The following is an 18,487-nucleotide window of genomic DNA, read 5'->3' on the forward strand; positions in this document are numbered from 1 at the left end:
CGCCACTAAGGGTGGCTGGCCGTGAGTCTAAGGGGGAGGAGAGAGAGCCGTGGGATAGAGAAAGAGAGAGTGTGTGAGGGTTTTGGGATTTCTGGTTGCTTGATGCACAATCAACTGTTAATTGTGTTGTCTCATACAACCCTAGGCATGGATCTTATATATAGATCTCATCTCCAAATAAGAGTCCATGACAAAGCCCAAAACCTAATAACTATTTCATGATTAGTTACTTGTTCACGAGGCCCATAAATGGGCCTCTAACTTGTTTAACCCAATACCTTTGTGTGTGTGACCTCATAGGATCCATTCTAGTGGGACTTGAACTATTTAACTAGCCCAAAGATCATTGATCATAGTCTAGCAACAGATAATGTTGACCCAAAAGAACGAACTTATTATCTCCATAATAGTGATCCTTGATACATCTAGTAATTGCACTTATCGAAGACAGAACTCCTTCACTAATGTTCACATAAGTTGGGAAATTTGTAAAAGAATTTGAAGTGGGATTGTATGTTTCGAAATGAAAGCAAGAGAGTTACACATGTACACCATATATTGTAGAGGAAGAAGGGATAAGGGCATGATTATCTACACAAATTCATACAAACAAGTAATATAGTATATGACATCAACCAATTAGAAATGTTATAATGGACTTAGTAAAGAACAAATACTAAATGTAAAATCAACAAGAAAAGCAACACAAATCTATGTGGTCCACAAACAAAGTGTTAGCTGCGTTTATAAGCAGACAAGAGTAATAGTTTTATTGATCTTGAGAAAACATAATACAAATCAAAACATACCAGTCATAGAAAAACAAATTGATTGTCTCTTGGATTTCAAATGTTATGTCTCTCGGAACTCACAAATGAGAAATGCATACAAAACTCTCATATTTTTGAATAATTAGTTAGGATTATTATAAGGGGTATTTATAATAACTGCAGGCTAAGAAATATTGGTCTTAACTAAGTAAATAAAGTCCACGAACAAAGTAACCAAAATCAAGAAAAATTGTTGAGCAACACTACAGAATTCGAAACATGTTGAGGCATTTAGTACTTGCCAGCTTTGGGCAGGACCGTGCCTCGTCGAATATTATTATTAAAGCCTCATTGAGGCACGAACATGCCTTGTTGTTCTTCATCACTCCTTCGTCGCGGTACACCCATGCCTCCTCTAGGCATGAACGTGTATTGCTCCACTTCTTCATAGTTTCCCAACTCCTAGTTTTCGACTCAAACACATTGCTTACATTACAAGAAGGCATAGTGAATGGTACACATATTTGAGCCAACAAATTTGAGCCCCACCACCCTAATTATCTCTTATTATCCCCATAACTCTAAATACTTTTTATATTTTTCATATCTTTTATCTTTCATTCTTATTCCTCTAAACGATCAAGTTGTGAGGTACCCTAATTTATTTCTTGATCAAAACTATCGACCACGTCAAGATACGATTTGTGATGCATATAGTTTCACAAATTTCGCAAATCGCTTATAAATAATTATAAAAACCAGTTATACCAAATTTCAAAACCACACCACAATTTCAAATACAAACCACTCCAAATATTTTTTTTCCTTTCATTTACAATTTTAACCGTATTCAAAAAAATCTTAATCTTCTTAAAATTAACCCTTTTCTCTTAAAAAGCAATCCTAATTACGAAGTGAATTAAACACTACTCAGTACTCCGAGTACGCCGTAATTTACATCTAAACACCTCATAGAATTCTCTAGCAAAACCTTGTTAACTTTTTTCAATCTATAGAATTTTTAAAAATATAATAAAAACCTCCTTTATTACTAGGTTATTTATTTATTCATTCATCCACCCATAGAAAAACAAATTGAATTCACTCCACAATCGAGGAGTTTGATATCACATCACAACTCAATAAATACACCGCCTCATCTCCAAAAATCCCCCTCTTTCTCTCTCTAACCTGTTCTGGGATTACCCAAATCCCTACCTCCCCTTTCGTGCACCCATTTTCTCTCTCCTCTCCTCTAGGGTTTCTTCCTCCCTTCCTCAAACCCTAGCTACCATGATGCAGCAACCATCTTCAGGCGTCGTACCACCGTCGATGCAACAACCACCGGTCGATCCCAACCAGCAGCAACCGCCGGCTCAGTACGGTCAGCCGCAGCAACCGTGGATGATGATGGCGCCGCCTCCTCCTCAGCCGCAACAACCACCGTATGCGCCGCAGATGTGGCCTCCTCAGACTCCGCAACAGCCTGGTTTGGCTCCTCCTCAGCCTCAAGCTCAGCCTTATCCTTTGGCTGCTGCTGCTGCTGCTCCTGCTCCGACGAGTCCTGATGAGATTCGATCGCTTTGGATCGGTGATTTGCAGTATTGGATGGATGAGAATTATATCTTCTCTTGTTTCGCTGCTTCTGGAGAGGTATACCTAAAATTTTCCCTATTTTTTTTCGTTTTTTCTGTGGTTTATGTTGATGTTAGTGATTTATGTTCTTGAAATTGTGTTCAAATAAGTTTTTCTTTGCAGTTTTCTTGATTATATGGAAATATGATTGTGATTTAGGGTTTTGTTTTGCAAATATGATTTCGGATTCTTTGTGGATTTGTGGCAAATTATGTTTGATGAATGAGTTGTACAATTATTATTTGAATAAATGTTAGGAGATTACAAGTTGATGTTAGGGTGAGTGATGTGATTTTAGTGGCTGGATATGTTGTGAAAGATTATCGGTTTTTGAGAAGTATAAGCTGTTTCAAGTATGGCAGTTTGATGACAAGTTTATGGTGGTGCTTTGTCCTTTTCAATAGTGTTTGTATGGTTTTTTGGGTTGTATTAGCAATACTTTATTAAGCATGTTCTAACGTGGATTTAAATACATTCTAATTCTATATGCAACCGTTGAAAAGTTTGAAAGCCTAGCGACATTTTTTTTAATCAATGACTCACCTTTGAGTAATTAATGGATCAAAGTTGATTGATGCTTTGGGTTAGATACAAACCTTTGTGTCTTAATAGATTACACGTTGCTGACTGATGTTGCAATGCTAAACGTAGGTTGATTGGGATAATCTGTCACAAGCTCACTCCGGTTTTTTGAGTGACAAACTTGTAGGCAATCATGATGCTATATGGTTGATGGTCTTCAGGCAATGCTTTTCTGTAGATAGGAGTGCCTTCTAAATGATTTAAGGCTTAATTGTTATGGTTTAATATACAATGGTAATATGTTGTGGTTTAATATACAATGGTAATATGTTATGGTTTAATATACAATGGTAATATGTTGTTTCTATATAGAAGCCATGATGAACCAGGGAAAAAGTTTTGGACTTTTGGACGTGGGCTACTGCTTAATGATGCTTGTGTATTGAGTTATATGGAGTAAGATTTTTTTGATGTAACTGTGCTTAGATTGTTTAGAACCGAGTGAAGGTTTCTTCTTCCTGCCTGAGCTGATGAGAGATGCCTACTATTCTTAGTTGTGCTTCTATCTTGTTTGAACGTGGTTTATTTCCTCATTAAAGAGGTGTTTTACCTTTTGTTTTCAATTTCTTTGTTCTGCAGGTTGTATCTGTGAAGGTAATTCGCAATAAGCAAACCAATCTCTCAGAAGGTTATGGGTTTGTAGAATTTGTTAACCGTGCTGCAGCTGAAAGGACATTAGCTACATACAATGGGACAGTAATGCCACAAACCGAACAAGCTTTTAGACTGAATTGGGCCAGTCTTGGTGCTGGTCAGAGGAAGCAAGATGACTCAGCTGACTATACAGTTTTTGTTGGAGATCTAGCAGCCGAAGTTTCAGATGTTATGCTTCAGGATGCATTTCGTGTTCATTATTCTTCTGTTAAGGGAGCAAAGGTTATCACTGATCATATTACTGGGCGTTCTAAAGGGTACGGGTTTGTGAGGTTTGCGGATGAAGGTGAACAACAGCGTGCCATGACTGAAATGAATGGAGTTGTTCTATCAACTAGGCCCATGAGAACTGGACCAGCTGCCAATAAAAAACCAGCTGGTGTTCAGCAGAAAGGTATGCTTGTTATTGGGCTTGTGTAATGTTGCCTTGCTCTTGTTTAGATGTTGGAATTGCTTGAAGTTGTAATGATTAGTTAATGTTGATGCTTTTCTGCTATGTTCTACCCTGTTGTAAAGTTAATTTGTTAGCTTGTAGATGGATTCTTTTATGAACCCTTCGATACTTTTACGAGTCCTTTCATTCTAGTTTACCTATATAACTTGGGCAAGATAATTCTATGAAAAACCTGCGGAAAACGCTTATAAAAACTCATGTTGTCTCAAAGCAGGACACCAAGAGGCTCTCGTATTAGGGGCCTGGAACTGACTTCAGCTGAAATGATTCCACTTTAGTGCGTGGCCTCATTTTAGGTCAGTCATTTTTAATGCCAGAAATTCAATATTTTTCTTTCAGTTGTGGCATTTGTTATGCTACATTCGCAAGTTAGTTTTTCAGTTACTTTTTCTTAAAGCACATTTACTCTTTTAGTGAGGTTCAAAAGTTCTTGTTTCTTACAATCCCTTTGTTTAGTTCTTGTAGATTTAGAAGAATACTTGGTCCTTATACTAGTCTCGTCTTAAGCTTTCCATTTTTCTCTTCACTTATGGTTGCTTTTTTTATATTTTATTTGTTTTTTTTAAATACCTCTCTCTTTATTTGTTGGGGATGAATTGTTTATTTCCGAAGAGTTGCTTTCCTTTTAATCTCAGTTTTTTCGCTTTTGTTATCTTTTCTCTGTCAAAATTGAATTCTTTGGCAGTTGAGGTCCTTTGAGGCAAGTTGCTACTTACCTTTCAGGATATCCAAAGGGCTTGTTCTTGGACCTATTATATATACTTTTTTTTTTAATGGACTTTACACTGCTTTACCCATTGAAGAAGGAAAATACATTGGATGAATATAGATGCATTGGTTATGTTATCTTGTCATCGAATTTTTATCACAGTATTGTTTAATTGGAATAAGTTTTTAATCCTTGTATTTGACTAAATTGAAAGGGGTTGGGTTGGAACCATCAGTACATCAAGAACCTGTCCCCAATTACTTCCTTTTTAAGTTTGTTTACTACCTGTTATAGTGTTTGTGTATTCTTAATGTATATTGGTCAATGCTTTGAGTTATGTAGTTTTTGGCTTGATATATTTATGTTCCTTTCTGCTGAATTTGTCATGTCCCAACAGTGTGCATTGTGCAATGGCCCCCCTCCCCCCCTCTCTCTGTTGTGGGTGGGTGTTTGGGGGGGTGGGGTGGGGTTAGTTGGTGTTGGGAAGGATAGGGCGCTCTTAGCTATGTCAGTGTTGGATTTTTTTAGTTATGAAAAGCCTATACATGTTATCAGAGTTGGTTGCAAATTGCTGGAGTAGGCCATGATGTTTTCTCATTATCTCTGCCATATTTGCATGATGTGTTTTCTCTTTTCACCTACGTTATTAATATGTTATTATGTGAAAAAATATAGTTAATTTTAACTGATTAGAACCTAGATTGAATTTCAGTTTATATCTGTTTTGTTACATTTTTTTTTTCTGTTTGCCGCTTGCAGCTTCTTATCAGACTACTCAGGGAAATCCAGGCGAAAATGATCCAAATAACACAACTGTGGGTAGTCTGTTGTTTAATGCGGTTGTAGTTATTCTCCATTGCATTCTAATCTGCTTTCCTGTTGCCTGCAGATATTTGTTGGCGGTCTGGATCCCAATGTTACAGATGACCAGCTTAGACAAGTGTTTAGCCCTTATGGGGAGTTGGTTCATGTGAAAATTCCCGTGGGCAAGGGCTGTGGTTTTGTGCAGTTTGGTAGCAGGTGAGCAATGTGCTTTTGTTTATCTTTTGCATTATATTGTGATTTTACTGCTCATAGGCTGATCATTTTTTTTACTTCATTTATTATAGAGCTGCTGCTGAGCAAGCATTGGCAGCATTGAATGGAGCTCAGATTGGATCTCAGAGTGTTAGACTTTCATGGGGTCGTAGTCCATCAGCCAAACAGGTCTGCTTGTTTTTCCTGTTGTTGAAACAATCTAAAGCAATTTGTGTTGCATGTTTGATTTGACTTATTCACTAGCTTACCTTGAGTGCTGATTCTTCCAGGTACAACCTGGTCAGGCTCAGTGGAATGGAGCATATGGATATGGATATCCTCAAGGGGGCTATGATGCTTATGGATATGCAGCAGCAGCTCCTCAGGACCCTAACATGTATTATGCAAATTATGCAGGATATGGAAATTACCAGCAAACACAGCAGGTGAAATTTCCTTCTGTCTCACTCTAAGTAATGATCTGATGTCTCTTGCTGAATCTTGATGAAGTTCTGCGAGCTTTGCTATTTGTTTGTGGCTCTGTTAATCTGAAATAACAACCTTTTATGTCCATATTTTGCTGTGTTAAAATCTTGGGTTGTATAGCTTTTAATGGTTTGGTTAGTAATTAAATGGTTTATCTTGATTACATGGATATAGTTTTTTCCTTCCATATAATTTAATCATTTAATCATGTTATTGAAATAAGTCACCACTCCTCCTATTTGAATTTATTCTTGTATTGTGAATGTGAAGGACATCATGCTAAGACTTGTTCTGCATTCCATGTCCATCACCAATTTCTCTTGTCAGCGACTCAGTGTTATCATTGTTATTGTGATTAATTTATCTATATTTGCTTTGAACTATGTCATCATAATGTCGTGCCTATGCTTTGCAGTGATTTATTGAGATGCTGGCTGTGAAGTCCTGGGAGATGGTGATTACGTTCTACTTCACTGAGAGATTTGGTAGATGAATTTTCCTGGGATCACATATGTATTTTATTAGCCCTCTTTCCTTTCCTAGGAGTCTCCCTCCCCCTCCCTTCCCCCTCTTTTTTTTTTCTTTTTTCTTGGTAACCTGAGAACAAACCTTCCTCCATGTTGGTGGATGTGAATTTCCAACTCTAGTGTTCTTCTGGATCGGTAAGGGTTAGTTACAACCCCCATCCTGTGACCCCCCATCTTCTGGATATTTAAACTATTTTGCTTAATCTGAATGGCTGATGCATGCACAACATGATGCTTTTAAACTATATTCATCGAACACCAGCAATTGAATCTGCTAACTCTAATCCTGGACGAATAAAATTTTGCAGTATAGAGAAGGATTTTGTTTGACATCAAGTCAAGCCGTTAAGGGAATGCAAATGATATTTAACAGCTCTAACTATTTTCTTAGGATTTCAATTGATTCTGATGTTGTTTGTTTATTATTTTTTGGAAAAATGACTAATAACTAATAAGGAACCAAAGTTCATACAAATATAACAAATATCGTTACTTGAACTTAATTTTATATTTTCTAGAATTAAATGAGGCATCCTAAAGATTTGCTGAATGCAATTGTTAAGAGTTTTAGCCCTGCTTAGTCTCGGTAAGCTGAATGCTCAAGCTCATTCGCTGGTTGTTACTTGTTAGAGCTTCAGACATCTATATCCAAGCCACAAGATTTGTTGTTGTGAATTTTGAGTTATGTTTATTAACCACCAATGTACTAGGCAACTATGTGTTAAGTCGTGAGCCTAGAAGTATATGATTAACAATAATATATGCTGTATGTTTTGGGAAGCTTAGATTAAATTTCTTGTTATAAGGAAGCAGAAAATAGCTTGGTATGGCAGCAATCGAACAACCGATAAGCTCTAGGGCTGTCAAAATTAGGTTCGTGAGTATCACCTATACACAGTATTCTGTCTCTCTGATTATCTAATACGGAGTACTAATTATGGAGCTTTCCCTTAATCATTTCTTCAGTAGCTATTTTCCTGTGAATTTCCTTGTAATTGCTAGAATACAGAAGTTGGAAGGAAATCCAACTTTAAGCTTAGGCTTGTTCAACATCATTTTTTATTTTTAGTTTTCTATTTTTTTAAAAAACCAAAAACCGAAGACAAGAAACAAGAAAAAGGTGTTTCCACTTTTCTGTTGTCGGTTTTTAAAATTATCAAGATTTTAAAAAATTTTAAATTTTTTTTATTCATTATGGGACATATATCATACTTCCTCCGTTCTGTTAATATTGCAACAAGGAGGAAATTACGCATCTCAAACACATTTTATATGCTAAATATCTATAATTGTGTAAGAGTAAAAATTATAAAAAAGTTGATATTGTGAAAGTATTTTATGAGACGAATCCAACAAGATCCCACATGACTATATTTTGCTTAACGTATAACTCATATTATATGCTCAAACAAGAGTGATGAATAGTGCAAAATGTCCATTGTTGCAATATTAATAGAACGGAGGAAGTATACTTTTAAAAAACAAAAAACCACGACAATGTCAAACGAACCCTTAGCTTTTACTTTCCGAAATTTATCTTGAGCTGAACTTGTTGCGTACCGTTAAGAGGATTGGGTCAGGTTGAAAGAGGGATGAAATAGGATTACCTTTATGAGGCCTTTTTGTTCTAATATCCTCTATCTCTAATAATCTCATTCTTAGTTTTGTAACTCCTTTTCTCCACTCAAATTATAAACCCTAAAAGAAATTTCCCCTCTAATTATATGTTAGTAAAATTATAAAAAAAAAAATTGTTCTAATAGTATACATTATAAAGACTCCAATAAAAAAAAGTCTTTTCTAACGAGCCCAATTTCTATTTCTAAGTTCGTTTTTTCAACCCATAATTCGAGCCCATTTTCTCTTTCCTCTCTTTCTCTTTCTTTTTGTGCTGTAGATCGTATATGAGTGTTTTTTTTTGTTGGTAGGGACGTAGGGCCAACACACAGTGCGGTGAGCTAACACATACCAAAACACCATCCGGGTAATCATTGACCGATTGAGTAAGTCCAACCACACCGTGTGATCATATAAAAATTTGAGTTAATGTGACATTTTCAATTACTCGAAGATGTCCTTGAGTCCTTCCACTTCTAGCTTGGAAGTGGATTTTTTTTTTTTTTACAAGCAAAGAATGGCCTTAGTGATGTAAGGCTGTCATAGTTTCTCATAATGCCTCCCTTCTTCAGCATTCAAGAGCTAATCCTTGCATTTTTTTCCTTATATCAAAGTAATCAAACCATGTCCTCTGCGTCATTCTGCTCTTTAAGTTTTGAGACTTATGACAGGAAACATTAACCCCGAGGACTTCTCTGAGTGACATTAAGCTCATGGAATTACAGTATCCCTTTGAGAAGTAGTTGCACCCTCATGGACTCATGGTTGTATGTTATATCAATAATAAGAACACTCCGAGTACTTCTTAGATGGATTAATTCATCAATCCTTTGGATATTGTGAAGCTCACCAGGCCAAACTGGTATTTCCATCAGATTTGAAGCATGTAAATCATCGGATTGCCCCCAAATGCAATACAAACATATCGAGTCTCCAATGTGTTGCTTCAGCACTTTCACACAACAATTATCAGCCCATAATTAAATTACTCCAATAACAATGGTTCCACTACATTTTGCTCGTGACTTTCCAATGTACATAGCAGGTGTATCTCCCAAAGAATGTCATGAATCGCTTTAGCCTCGGGATGTGAGAATGCTCCTGCAGCGAAACCATGAATGCAATTGTTTAGCTCAATAGAGCTTTCACCTGGCAACTTCTTTACACCAGAGCTTTTCATTGTTTTCCTCACCAACCTAGCTTCATTCCAATTTCCAACTGATGCATATGTATTGGAAAGAAGAGCATAGTTTCCACTATTATCAGGTTCCAAAGTTGCAAGGTGCTGCAAAGCTTTTGCAGCAAGGGACGAATCTCTATGCATCTTAGCAGCAGCTAGAAGCGATCCCCATATAGCAGCATTAGCATTGAAGGGCATCCTCCTGACTAGATCCTCTGCCTCCTCGAGACATCCAGCTCGGCCTAACAAATCCACCATACAGCCATAGTGTTGAATCTTGGGTGTGATCCCATACTTGGAGCTCATAGATTTGAAGTACGAGTTCCCCAATTCAACGAAACCAACATGTGTACAAGCAGACAGGACTCCAATGAAAGTGGCCTCATTCGGCCTACATCCCCCTCTTTCCATGCGAGAAAACATCTCCAATGCTTTCCTTCCATGGCCATGAAAGGCTAACCCCACTATCATTGTAGTCCAAGACACCACACTCTTGTGCTGCATACTCTCAAAAATTTGCAAAGCCTTATTTATATTTCCTGATTTCACATACATATCAACAAGAGCATTATATAGAGGGACCGTTCTACGCAATCCACGCTTCTCAAGGAAGTCATGTATCCACTCCCCTAACTCAAGTGCCCCTGAATCAGCACAAGCTGAAAGAGCAGCCAGTAGAGCAACCTCGTCAAGCTCCACACCCTCAACTCGCATCCTCCGAAAGATCTCAATCGCCTCTTCAGGTTGGTTCACATGAACATAACCCGCCATCAACGTAGTCCAAGAGATCACATTCCTCTCAGTCATACACTCAAACAATGCCCGCCCACTACACATATCACCAACACCAGCATATCCAGCAGACATCGCATTCCACAATGCAACATCATTTGAGCTAGACATTTTATCAAACACCTTACGTGCATCCTCCAAAGACCCACAAGATGAATACATCTGAACAATGGCAATCACAACATGAATATTCAGCTCAAACCCAGATTTTATACTCTGCCCATGAATCATTTTCCCAGCATTGCCATCACAAACCCGGCTCGCCGCCTTAAGAACAAACGGGAAAGAGTACGAATCGGGGAAAAGACCGAAAACCCGAATTCTGTTAAAGAGAAAGATGGCTTCTGAAGCAGAAGAATGGTGCAAAGACAAAGATTTGATCATGGTATTGTAAAGATAAATACAAGGTTGAGAATTTTGGTTGAAAACACAGTACCCATAATCTGAAAGATTGAATCTTGAACAGGATTCAATAAATTTGGAAAGGAGGAAGTAGTCATGGTGAAGTCCTGTAGAAAGAAGGAATCCATGAATTTGGTGAATGTGTTTTGGTGAAGAGCAGAGTTTGAGCTTGGAGATTAGGCTCCCAATTGCAAGCATTTAATTTGCGTGTAATAAGAAAATAGTCTATATCATAACTTGCATCATATATTTATGGGTTTCATGCGATTCATAATGGTACTTTGATCAAAATTTTGCCTTTCTTTTCAGTTCAGTCTTGCAGAAAGTTTAATTTGTTACACCATTTCTAATAAATTACTACACCTATCAACCTATCATAAACTAAACAAGTTATACGAGTACGAAATTATGGAGTACGAGTCTGTCAATGAACACCCTATTTTAATGTGACAAAACTTGAAACAAACATAGGGTAGTTCTTGCAAATTGCAACAACCATCAAATTCTCATTCATTAATGTAAATATCAAATTCTCATTCATTAATGTGAATAAAATAGTAAAATTTAAATTCAAACTTCCTCAATGGTGTCAACATAGTAAGGAGTAAGATACAATATAACTGTTACAAAGGCGAGCAAAATTGCATGTACACTATAATCTACCAAAAATCTCATAGAAGAACTAATCAAATCAGGAACTCTTCAAAACTGTCGGAATTTCTTCAACTTCAAGTAATACTCGACTATCCAAGCTTTCATATCTGTTTGAGCTAGGTGTCGAAGTGCAGTGAGCAGTTGAGGAATATATGAGATGAATGAAGACCCCGTAGACATCCTTTGGGAGCTTTTGTGTGCTTTCAAACGAATGTGACGTACATGTATAAATTTAGGAGTTCATTGAACCAAGCAACTTGAGAGCCAGATCCTCTTGCTCTGCCAAAGATATTTTATTAGTGTTGATATCCACCATTTTCTTGTCTTCTGTGTCCATGTCACTATCACTGTCAAAATATATTTTCGACTTTTTGTTGGGTCGTCCTGCAGTGGCTTCCTCTTCTGACTCAGAGCCATCTTCTTCTTCTTCTTCATCTTCAGCCCTATCCCTCTTCAACTTCATCTTCTGCTTCAATCTTTTCTCTTTGCGAAGCTGACGAGCGTGGACCTTGTCCACTTTATCCTCTTGCTTTAACACTTCCCTCATCTTCTGATACCTTTCTTGCACTGCAATGTAAGTCGACAAAATTATTAATAAATGTTGCAAGGATATTAATACACCCATTAACTAAAAAATGTTGCAATTATATGAATACACCAGTAGCTAAAACAGGTACAAAATCTATTCAAGTACACGGTGAAAAAAAGGGCACGAGACTGTAAAGGCTTCAAACAGATAAAACATAGTATGACAAAATTATCTAAACATTTTTAAACATATATTAGATACACGCGTACACATTAGTAACATATAAAGGTATTTTGAAGGCATTATAAACAATTTCAAAAGCAAATGAAAAGGGATAAAAATGCAACAGTATTATTGCCTTTATCAGTCATTAACCTACAAATTAAAGCAAATTCTTTACTCCGTATTTTTCACACTAAGTCACTGACAATCTAGTAGTGTGTCACATACCTTTATCAACATCAATCGCAGATGAATCATTTGTCCTATCTGCTAAAGTTGCAAGGGGTGGAAGAGTGTTCCCCTCTTCATCAAAGACAACCCTTGTGCCGACAGGTCTGTGGACATTAATTTTCAGCTTTTTTTTCTTCAAAACCCTGGTAGCCGGCCTACAAGAACAAAGAACTAAAAAAATGAGTGATTGCCCCTAGAATAAGAAAAAACGTTTCGGCAGAAGTGTACATCTTAAAAAAGAACTTTTATAACAAGTAAATGAACCATACACAACAGATTCAATTTCAGTTATTGCTGGCTTCACTTCAGATGAAATCTTGCTCCCTAAAAGATCATTATCTGATTCATCTTCATCAGATTCACTACTCTCTGCCTCGGCAGTTTCCAACAAATTTTCTGCAGCAGACTTGTCTATTTCCACAGTTTGACTTAATTTTGAAGAATTTTTGCCCGCGATTTTCTGGTTAAGGAAACGGATTTTTGGCGTCAATGGTAAACCTATTGATGCTGAGAAATCATCAATCCCAAGTTTCATCACATCAAAAACTTCTTTATCCTTTTCTTTACAAACAGCCTTAAGATATGTGATGAATGCTCTTCGAGCCAATTGCTGCATATCAGGATACTTCACTAATAAAGATGCTAGCAGAGGAGAAACAGGCTGCAATTTCTCTTTGTTTATCTGCAAGTTGAGAGCATAAAATTGGTCACATTAGCTACTTAACTGGCGACAAGTCTCAAAAGAAAGCATCTGAGCCAACAGTATCCAAGTATGTCTACATAGAGACTTGAACAAGAACTCTAGAGAAGATTACCGTTTTTGCAATTATTGGAATTTTTGCCTCTTTTAATTTTTCAAGCATTTTTACTTCAGATGGCTCCACAAATAAAACAGCTTTCCCGCCCGTAGTGTATCGAGCAGTGCGACCGACTCTGTGTATGTAAGTTGCAACATCTGATGGACAATCCATCTAAGGAATAGACAGAATGAGTTGAGCACCTAATCAAATGTACAACTGATTAACATGAAACCAAAGCTCACCTGAACAACCCAGTCAACTGACTTGTCAAAATCAAGACCTCTTGAACTGACATCAGTTGAGAATAAAACAATACGTTTTTCACTAAACTGGGAATATGTTCCCAACCTTCTCTCCTGATTCATCTTTCCATGTAAACACTTCAATGGAATACCTGGGCGCAGTTTCTTGAAGGCCTCAAAAACAAATTTCACCTATACGGAAGTTAAAGGACCATCAGGGAGTTCAACCAAAGTAATATAACATAAAAGAAATATCTAAAATCAAAAGTTGTGTTACAAATCTCTCAGCCCCACCGTCTCCAAAATAAGAGAGTAAAAGAGCTATACATATCTAAGCAAAACAAAGATCTGTAAAAATGCTGAATTATTATAATTACCTGCTTACGACTGGTAAGGAACACTAAAATCCTCGAATTCAAGTGAGACTTTATAAAACTCCACAAAAGGTCTAGCTTCTGATGTAGAGGGACAACAGTAGCAGTCTGCAGCAAGTGCTTGGGAGTAGCAGTAGTTGCTTCTGCATGAACACTAAGATATTCAGGGTCTCTCAAACTGAGCCTTGCTAGGTCCTGAACTGATTTTGTTTGTGTTGCAGAAAAGAGCAAGGTTTGTCTTTTCTTTGGAAGCTGTGATACGATTGCATTCACTTCTTTTTTGAACCCTATATCAAGAATTCTGTCTGCCTCATCAAGAACTAAAATCTGTTCCCTGGAAAGAAATTAAAACCCTCAAATACTCACCATATAGAGCCTAAGTTTAATAGAATACAGAGATACACAATAAGCTATTGACCTACATAAGATAGATTGAAGCACTACTTAAAAGTCAGGGAATTTTATTATGAAGTTTAAGAACACCCATACTCAGATGCAAGAGGACTAGAAGAGCATGCATAAAAGTAAAGAGACTAAAGACTAAAAGACAGATCAAGATAACCAACTAGTAAAAAAATGCGGGCAAACCCTACTTCAGAAACGTTGTATAGCTCTTCCCCTCTCGATTTCACTGATTTGAAACCCACAATTTTGTTCAACGAATGGAATTCCTACTTTTATCAACAATAAGATTCAAATTAAAAGAAATGTCTTGTTGCAGAAGAGCAAAGGTAAATATCAGTTTAGATTCTAAAGTAATAAAAAGTAAATCTGTAAATGTCAATACTCACACTTACAGGCACTACACAATTTATGAAGTGTCTACAAATAGCATGACAATTAGACTCCGTCTATACCCTTTGATAATCTTAGATGGCTACATAGGCTAAACATTATGAAAAGAGTAAAAAAAAAAAGAGTAGATTATAACCATCATTGTTGTGTAACATTTGAATAGCTCCATAACCTAAAAGAGACATAAAATTGAAGAGTACCCCATACAAGTTGCAGATAGCACAAATGCTAATTTAGGGTAAATGTCACTATTAGATGATCAATTAGACATCATTATCTAGAAAAATGATAAATAACACTCATCAGTTGCTATTACTTATCAGCATACATTAAAAAATCAAATGGACTCTATACCTATGAATACCAGTTATTGCTTTTATAGCCTATTGCTTCTTTTATGATATTTATATAAATTTAAATGGTATGCTTCATAAAGAGAATGGATAAAGTCTTATCAAGGATCCAAAAATGTAGAATTGAGATATTATATTGGGATTCAGGAAAGTAATAACAGAAAAGTTATGGCAAATCGCATATCACCTAAACTTGTGACAAAGAGGATCAAACAGTTAGAAGAGAAAATATTATGCCTAAAACAAAGTATCGCAGTAAGGATGTGAAGATCATGTGGACCTGAAGCTGAGAGCATTCAAAATTTGGTGTTTCATCCATGTGTTGAAGCAGCCTTCCAGGAGTACAGATCAAAATATTCAATTCATTAACACGTTCCTTTTCTTCATCAACACCTTTACGACCACCAATTAGCAGACCAGCACTGAAGCCATGGTGCTTTCCAACTGCCTTCAAAACACCAAAGATTTGACTAGCTAATTCCCTAGTAGGAGAGATGATGATGCAGCCCACACCATCCTCTGGGCCCCATCTTTCCTTGTATAGTTTCTCTATAACCTGTCAAGAACAACAACAAACTTACAACCACAGTCCAGTTCATCACACAAACATTGGCAAAGAGCCATACTATTTTTTTTTACTAAGAATATTTGAATATATTGGAGTTATAAACTAAAGCACAGATCCAACACGGATAAGAAAGCTATATTTGGTTTCTTATACTTGAAGGAACAAACCTAAGCATATTAGGGTAATCAGCGAGTTGAAGTAACAGACATGGTAGCTACTAGCTACAAGTCTATAACCATATGACCTAGCATAGACATCAATGGATGTAATCTGAGCTGATGACCTCATTCTAAGTTCATAAAACTGGATATTAGACTATTACATAAAAAACTATTTCGCATCAAATAAGTTTACATCATTAGTATTACTCCCACAACTTTTTTGCTCCAATAAAAAAAGAAGAAATGCTAAAAAAAAAACAGGAACAGAGAGGAGGGGGAAATTCATATGCACATATTCTTGTCCCTGTAATTGTCAAGGAAAGACAGTCTCATGGACCTGATACTTTCAGCCATATTTTTATAATTGGTCAAATTAAATCATTAGCCTTTTAAAGTTAATCCAAACTATGAGCTCTACTACAGACCCATGCAACCACAAGAAAACACAACTAAAGTACGCAAATTCAATAAAAAAAAATATAATAAATAAAAAAAAAACCGCAGCTAAACTCCTTTAAAATACAGTGAGTAACATAGTGTTCTTAACAAAAAAAAGTACAGAAGGAAATCTACAGCTCCCAACACAAGAATATGAGCTTTTTGGCGCTTCTTTGAACAAGGCTATTTAGAGAAGAAACAAAACAATCCACCACTGGCTCTAAAGAAAAAGTTGCCACTTAAAGAGATCAAGGCAGAAAGATAACCACTTTGAGAGATTTATCAAGGCACTTTGCTTTAAATACCAGCTAAACGATTTAACACTGTGAAGCACTCAGTGTACGAGAACACTCACTTTATTCACAACCATATATTGCTATCAATTAAATTAGCTATTATAAAGACGAAAACTCTCTATATACCTAAGTTTTGACTTTTCGTACTCGATTATTTCAAATAATTCATCCTAATAAAAGACAAGTAAACCAAATTTATAAACAAATGTGTTACACCATGCCCCCTTCATTCCAAATCGCAATTTATACTTGCAAGTTCACTGAACGCATTCTCTCAACCATTATGTCACCTCTAACATTATAACAAAGATGATGAGTAGTCTATTTTCGGATCCTCAAACAAGAAACAGAGCGAGTATAAGAAGATGGAGGGACCAAGTTCCTCCCAAACCAAATTCTTCTAATGTTCGAAATATTAAGGAAGGAATATGCTAGCTCACTCCTGCTCTCCTCCCTTCCATAATTCCATCCTATCCCTTCCCTTTCCCTCTTCTCCACTTCCTTACACCATTGTTATTGGAACACTGTGATTAAATCCCGGGTTAATTTCGCTTCCGAAGAAAATTATCTCACCTCTCCAATAGAGAAAAACTCTCTGCAATTCGGACCCAATGGCTGCTAATCCTCCCCACTCACCCCCTCTAACCCAATCAATCACCCAATCCAAATTCGAATCAAAGTAAAATGCACTTCCACACCTTCAATTATTTTTAAATTCACAAATCCAAACTATAAAACATCTATATCAACATCCAAAACCTCAAAAATACAAAATTAATCAAAACCAACAAAACAAAAAAAAAAATCAAAAAACTTACAGGAATAACAAAAGCCAAAGTTTTTCCAGACCCAGTTTGAGCAGCACCAAGAAGATCACGACCCGAAAGAGAATGAGGCAAAGAAGCTCTCTGAACATCAGTCATCTGAGTAAAGTTGGAAGCTCGCAACCCATCTTTAGTTTTCTTCGATAATGGCATTTGCTTGAACAATTCACACCCACAATACCTTGAGAAGGTATCATCGTTTAGTTTACCCACTGGAGAATCGCGGGGCAATGGAGGAAGCGATAATGGGTTCGAACCCGAATCGGGTTTACCGAATTCAAGCCATTTTTGGAGGAATTCGATTTCTTCGGCTTCTTGTTGGCGCCTTTGCTTGCCCAATTGACGGCGTTGGGGCTTGGGTTTTGCCATGGTTGTTGATTTGAGAAGAAAGTTGGAAGCTTTTTGGTGGGAGAGAGAGAAAAAGAGGGGTTTTAGGGAGGTTTTGGGAGAAAGGGAGTGAAGAAGGGTGGTGGTGAGGGGTAATTAGGGTTTCATAAATTTGGTGAGGAGAAGGGTAACCGAGGGAAAACCGCCAAAAACAATACTAGTATACTACTAAGTCTACTGCATATTTCTGAAAACATTGTTGACAAATGTGATAAAGAAAACATGTCAACTAAAAAAGCGAAGAAATTACCTAATTATATAATTTTTTAGGCTTTATCTACCATTAAGTGTACAATGGTATATAGTACGTGAGATAGGAGGTCAAAGCAGTTGGTTAGTTATCTGACATTTAGGCATGGGGTCAAGGGTCGAATACCACTAGTCTCATTCGAGAAGAAATCTTACTAGACAAATCACTTGGAATGGAACAAGCTTAATAACACAAGGATTTACGTGGAGAAATGATACCAGGAAACTTTCTTATGTAGCTCAACAACTAGCTTAACATTGCCTCAAGGCTCTACATGGTCGAGCTATAGCTCACTTGCCTAGATCCCATAGTTAAATATCCTTCATGCCATGATGATGCGTGGCCGCTGGCTGACCCTTCCCTTTGCTTTCAATCTGTCTTGTGCCACTCCACGGGATGTGCGAAGATCGCCCAGTGGTGCCTGAATTCCAAAGACTTGATGCAAACTTTCCCCATATGCGCAACAAGTTAATAAATAGAGGAAACAACACGCAATGACACTAACCAGCGCCACCAATACATGTTTTAGTAAAGGCAC

General features: G+C 37.0%; 3 protein-coding genes across 3 annotated transcripts; 1 reads left to right on the top strand and 2 right to left on the bottom strand.

Moving 5' to 3' along the window:
* Positions 1-1,899: 1,899 nt before the first annotated feature.
* Positions 1,900-7,037, top strand: LOC145629378 (polyadenylate-binding protein RBP45-like). Its single transcript, XM_081681973.1, has 7 exons — positions 1,900-2,423; positions 3,567-4,035; positions 5,564-5,619; positions 5,694-5,824; positions 5,914-6,010; positions 6,112-6,267; positions 6,723-7,037. The coding sequence occupies exons 1-7, from the start codon at positions 2,064-2,066 to the stop codon at positions 6,723-6,725; spliced, it is 1,272 nt and encodes a 423-aa protein (XP_081538099.1). The 5' UTR covers positions 1,900-2,063; the 3' UTR covers positions 6,726-7,037.
* A 1,916-nt stretch (positions 7,038-8,953) lies between these two features.
* LOC145627345 (pentatricopeptide repeat-containing protein At5g56310-like) lies at positions 8,954-10,813 on the bottom strand. Its single transcript, XM_081679736.1, has one exon. It carries the CDS (start codon positions 10,805-10,807, stop codon positions 9,437-9,439), a length of 1,371 nt encoding a protein of 456 aa, XP_081535862.1. The 5' UTR covers positions 10,808-10,813; the 3' UTR covers positions 8,954-9,436.
* Positions 10,814-11,373: 560 nt separating this feature from the next.
* LOC145627346 (DEAD-box ATP-dependent RNA helicase 32-like) lies at positions 11,374-17,784 on the bottom strand. Its single transcript, XM_081679737.1, has 8 exons — positions 17,307-17,784; positions 15,306-15,581; positions 13,881-14,204; positions 13,504-13,695; positions 13,277-13,432; positions 12,731-13,143; positions 12,459-12,616; positions 11,374-12,046 (listed from the first exon to the last, which is right to left on the bottom strand). The coding sequence occupies exons 1-8, from the start codon at positions 17,679-17,681 to the stop codon at positions 11,712-11,714; spliced, it is 2,229 nt and encodes a 742-aa protein (XP_081535863.1). The 5' UTR covers positions 17,682-17,784; the 3' UTR covers positions 11,374-11,711.
* Between the last annotated feature and the right edge of the window lie 703 nt (positions 17,785-18,487).

The sequence above is a fragment of the Chenopodium album genome, chromosome 4 (genome assembly GCF_948465745.1).
Source record: "Chenopodium album chromosome 4, dcCheAlbu1.1, whole genome shotgun sequence".
NCBI lineage: Eukaryota > Viridiplantae > Streptophyta > Magnoliopsida > Caryophyllales > Amaranthaceae > Chenopodium > Chenopodium album.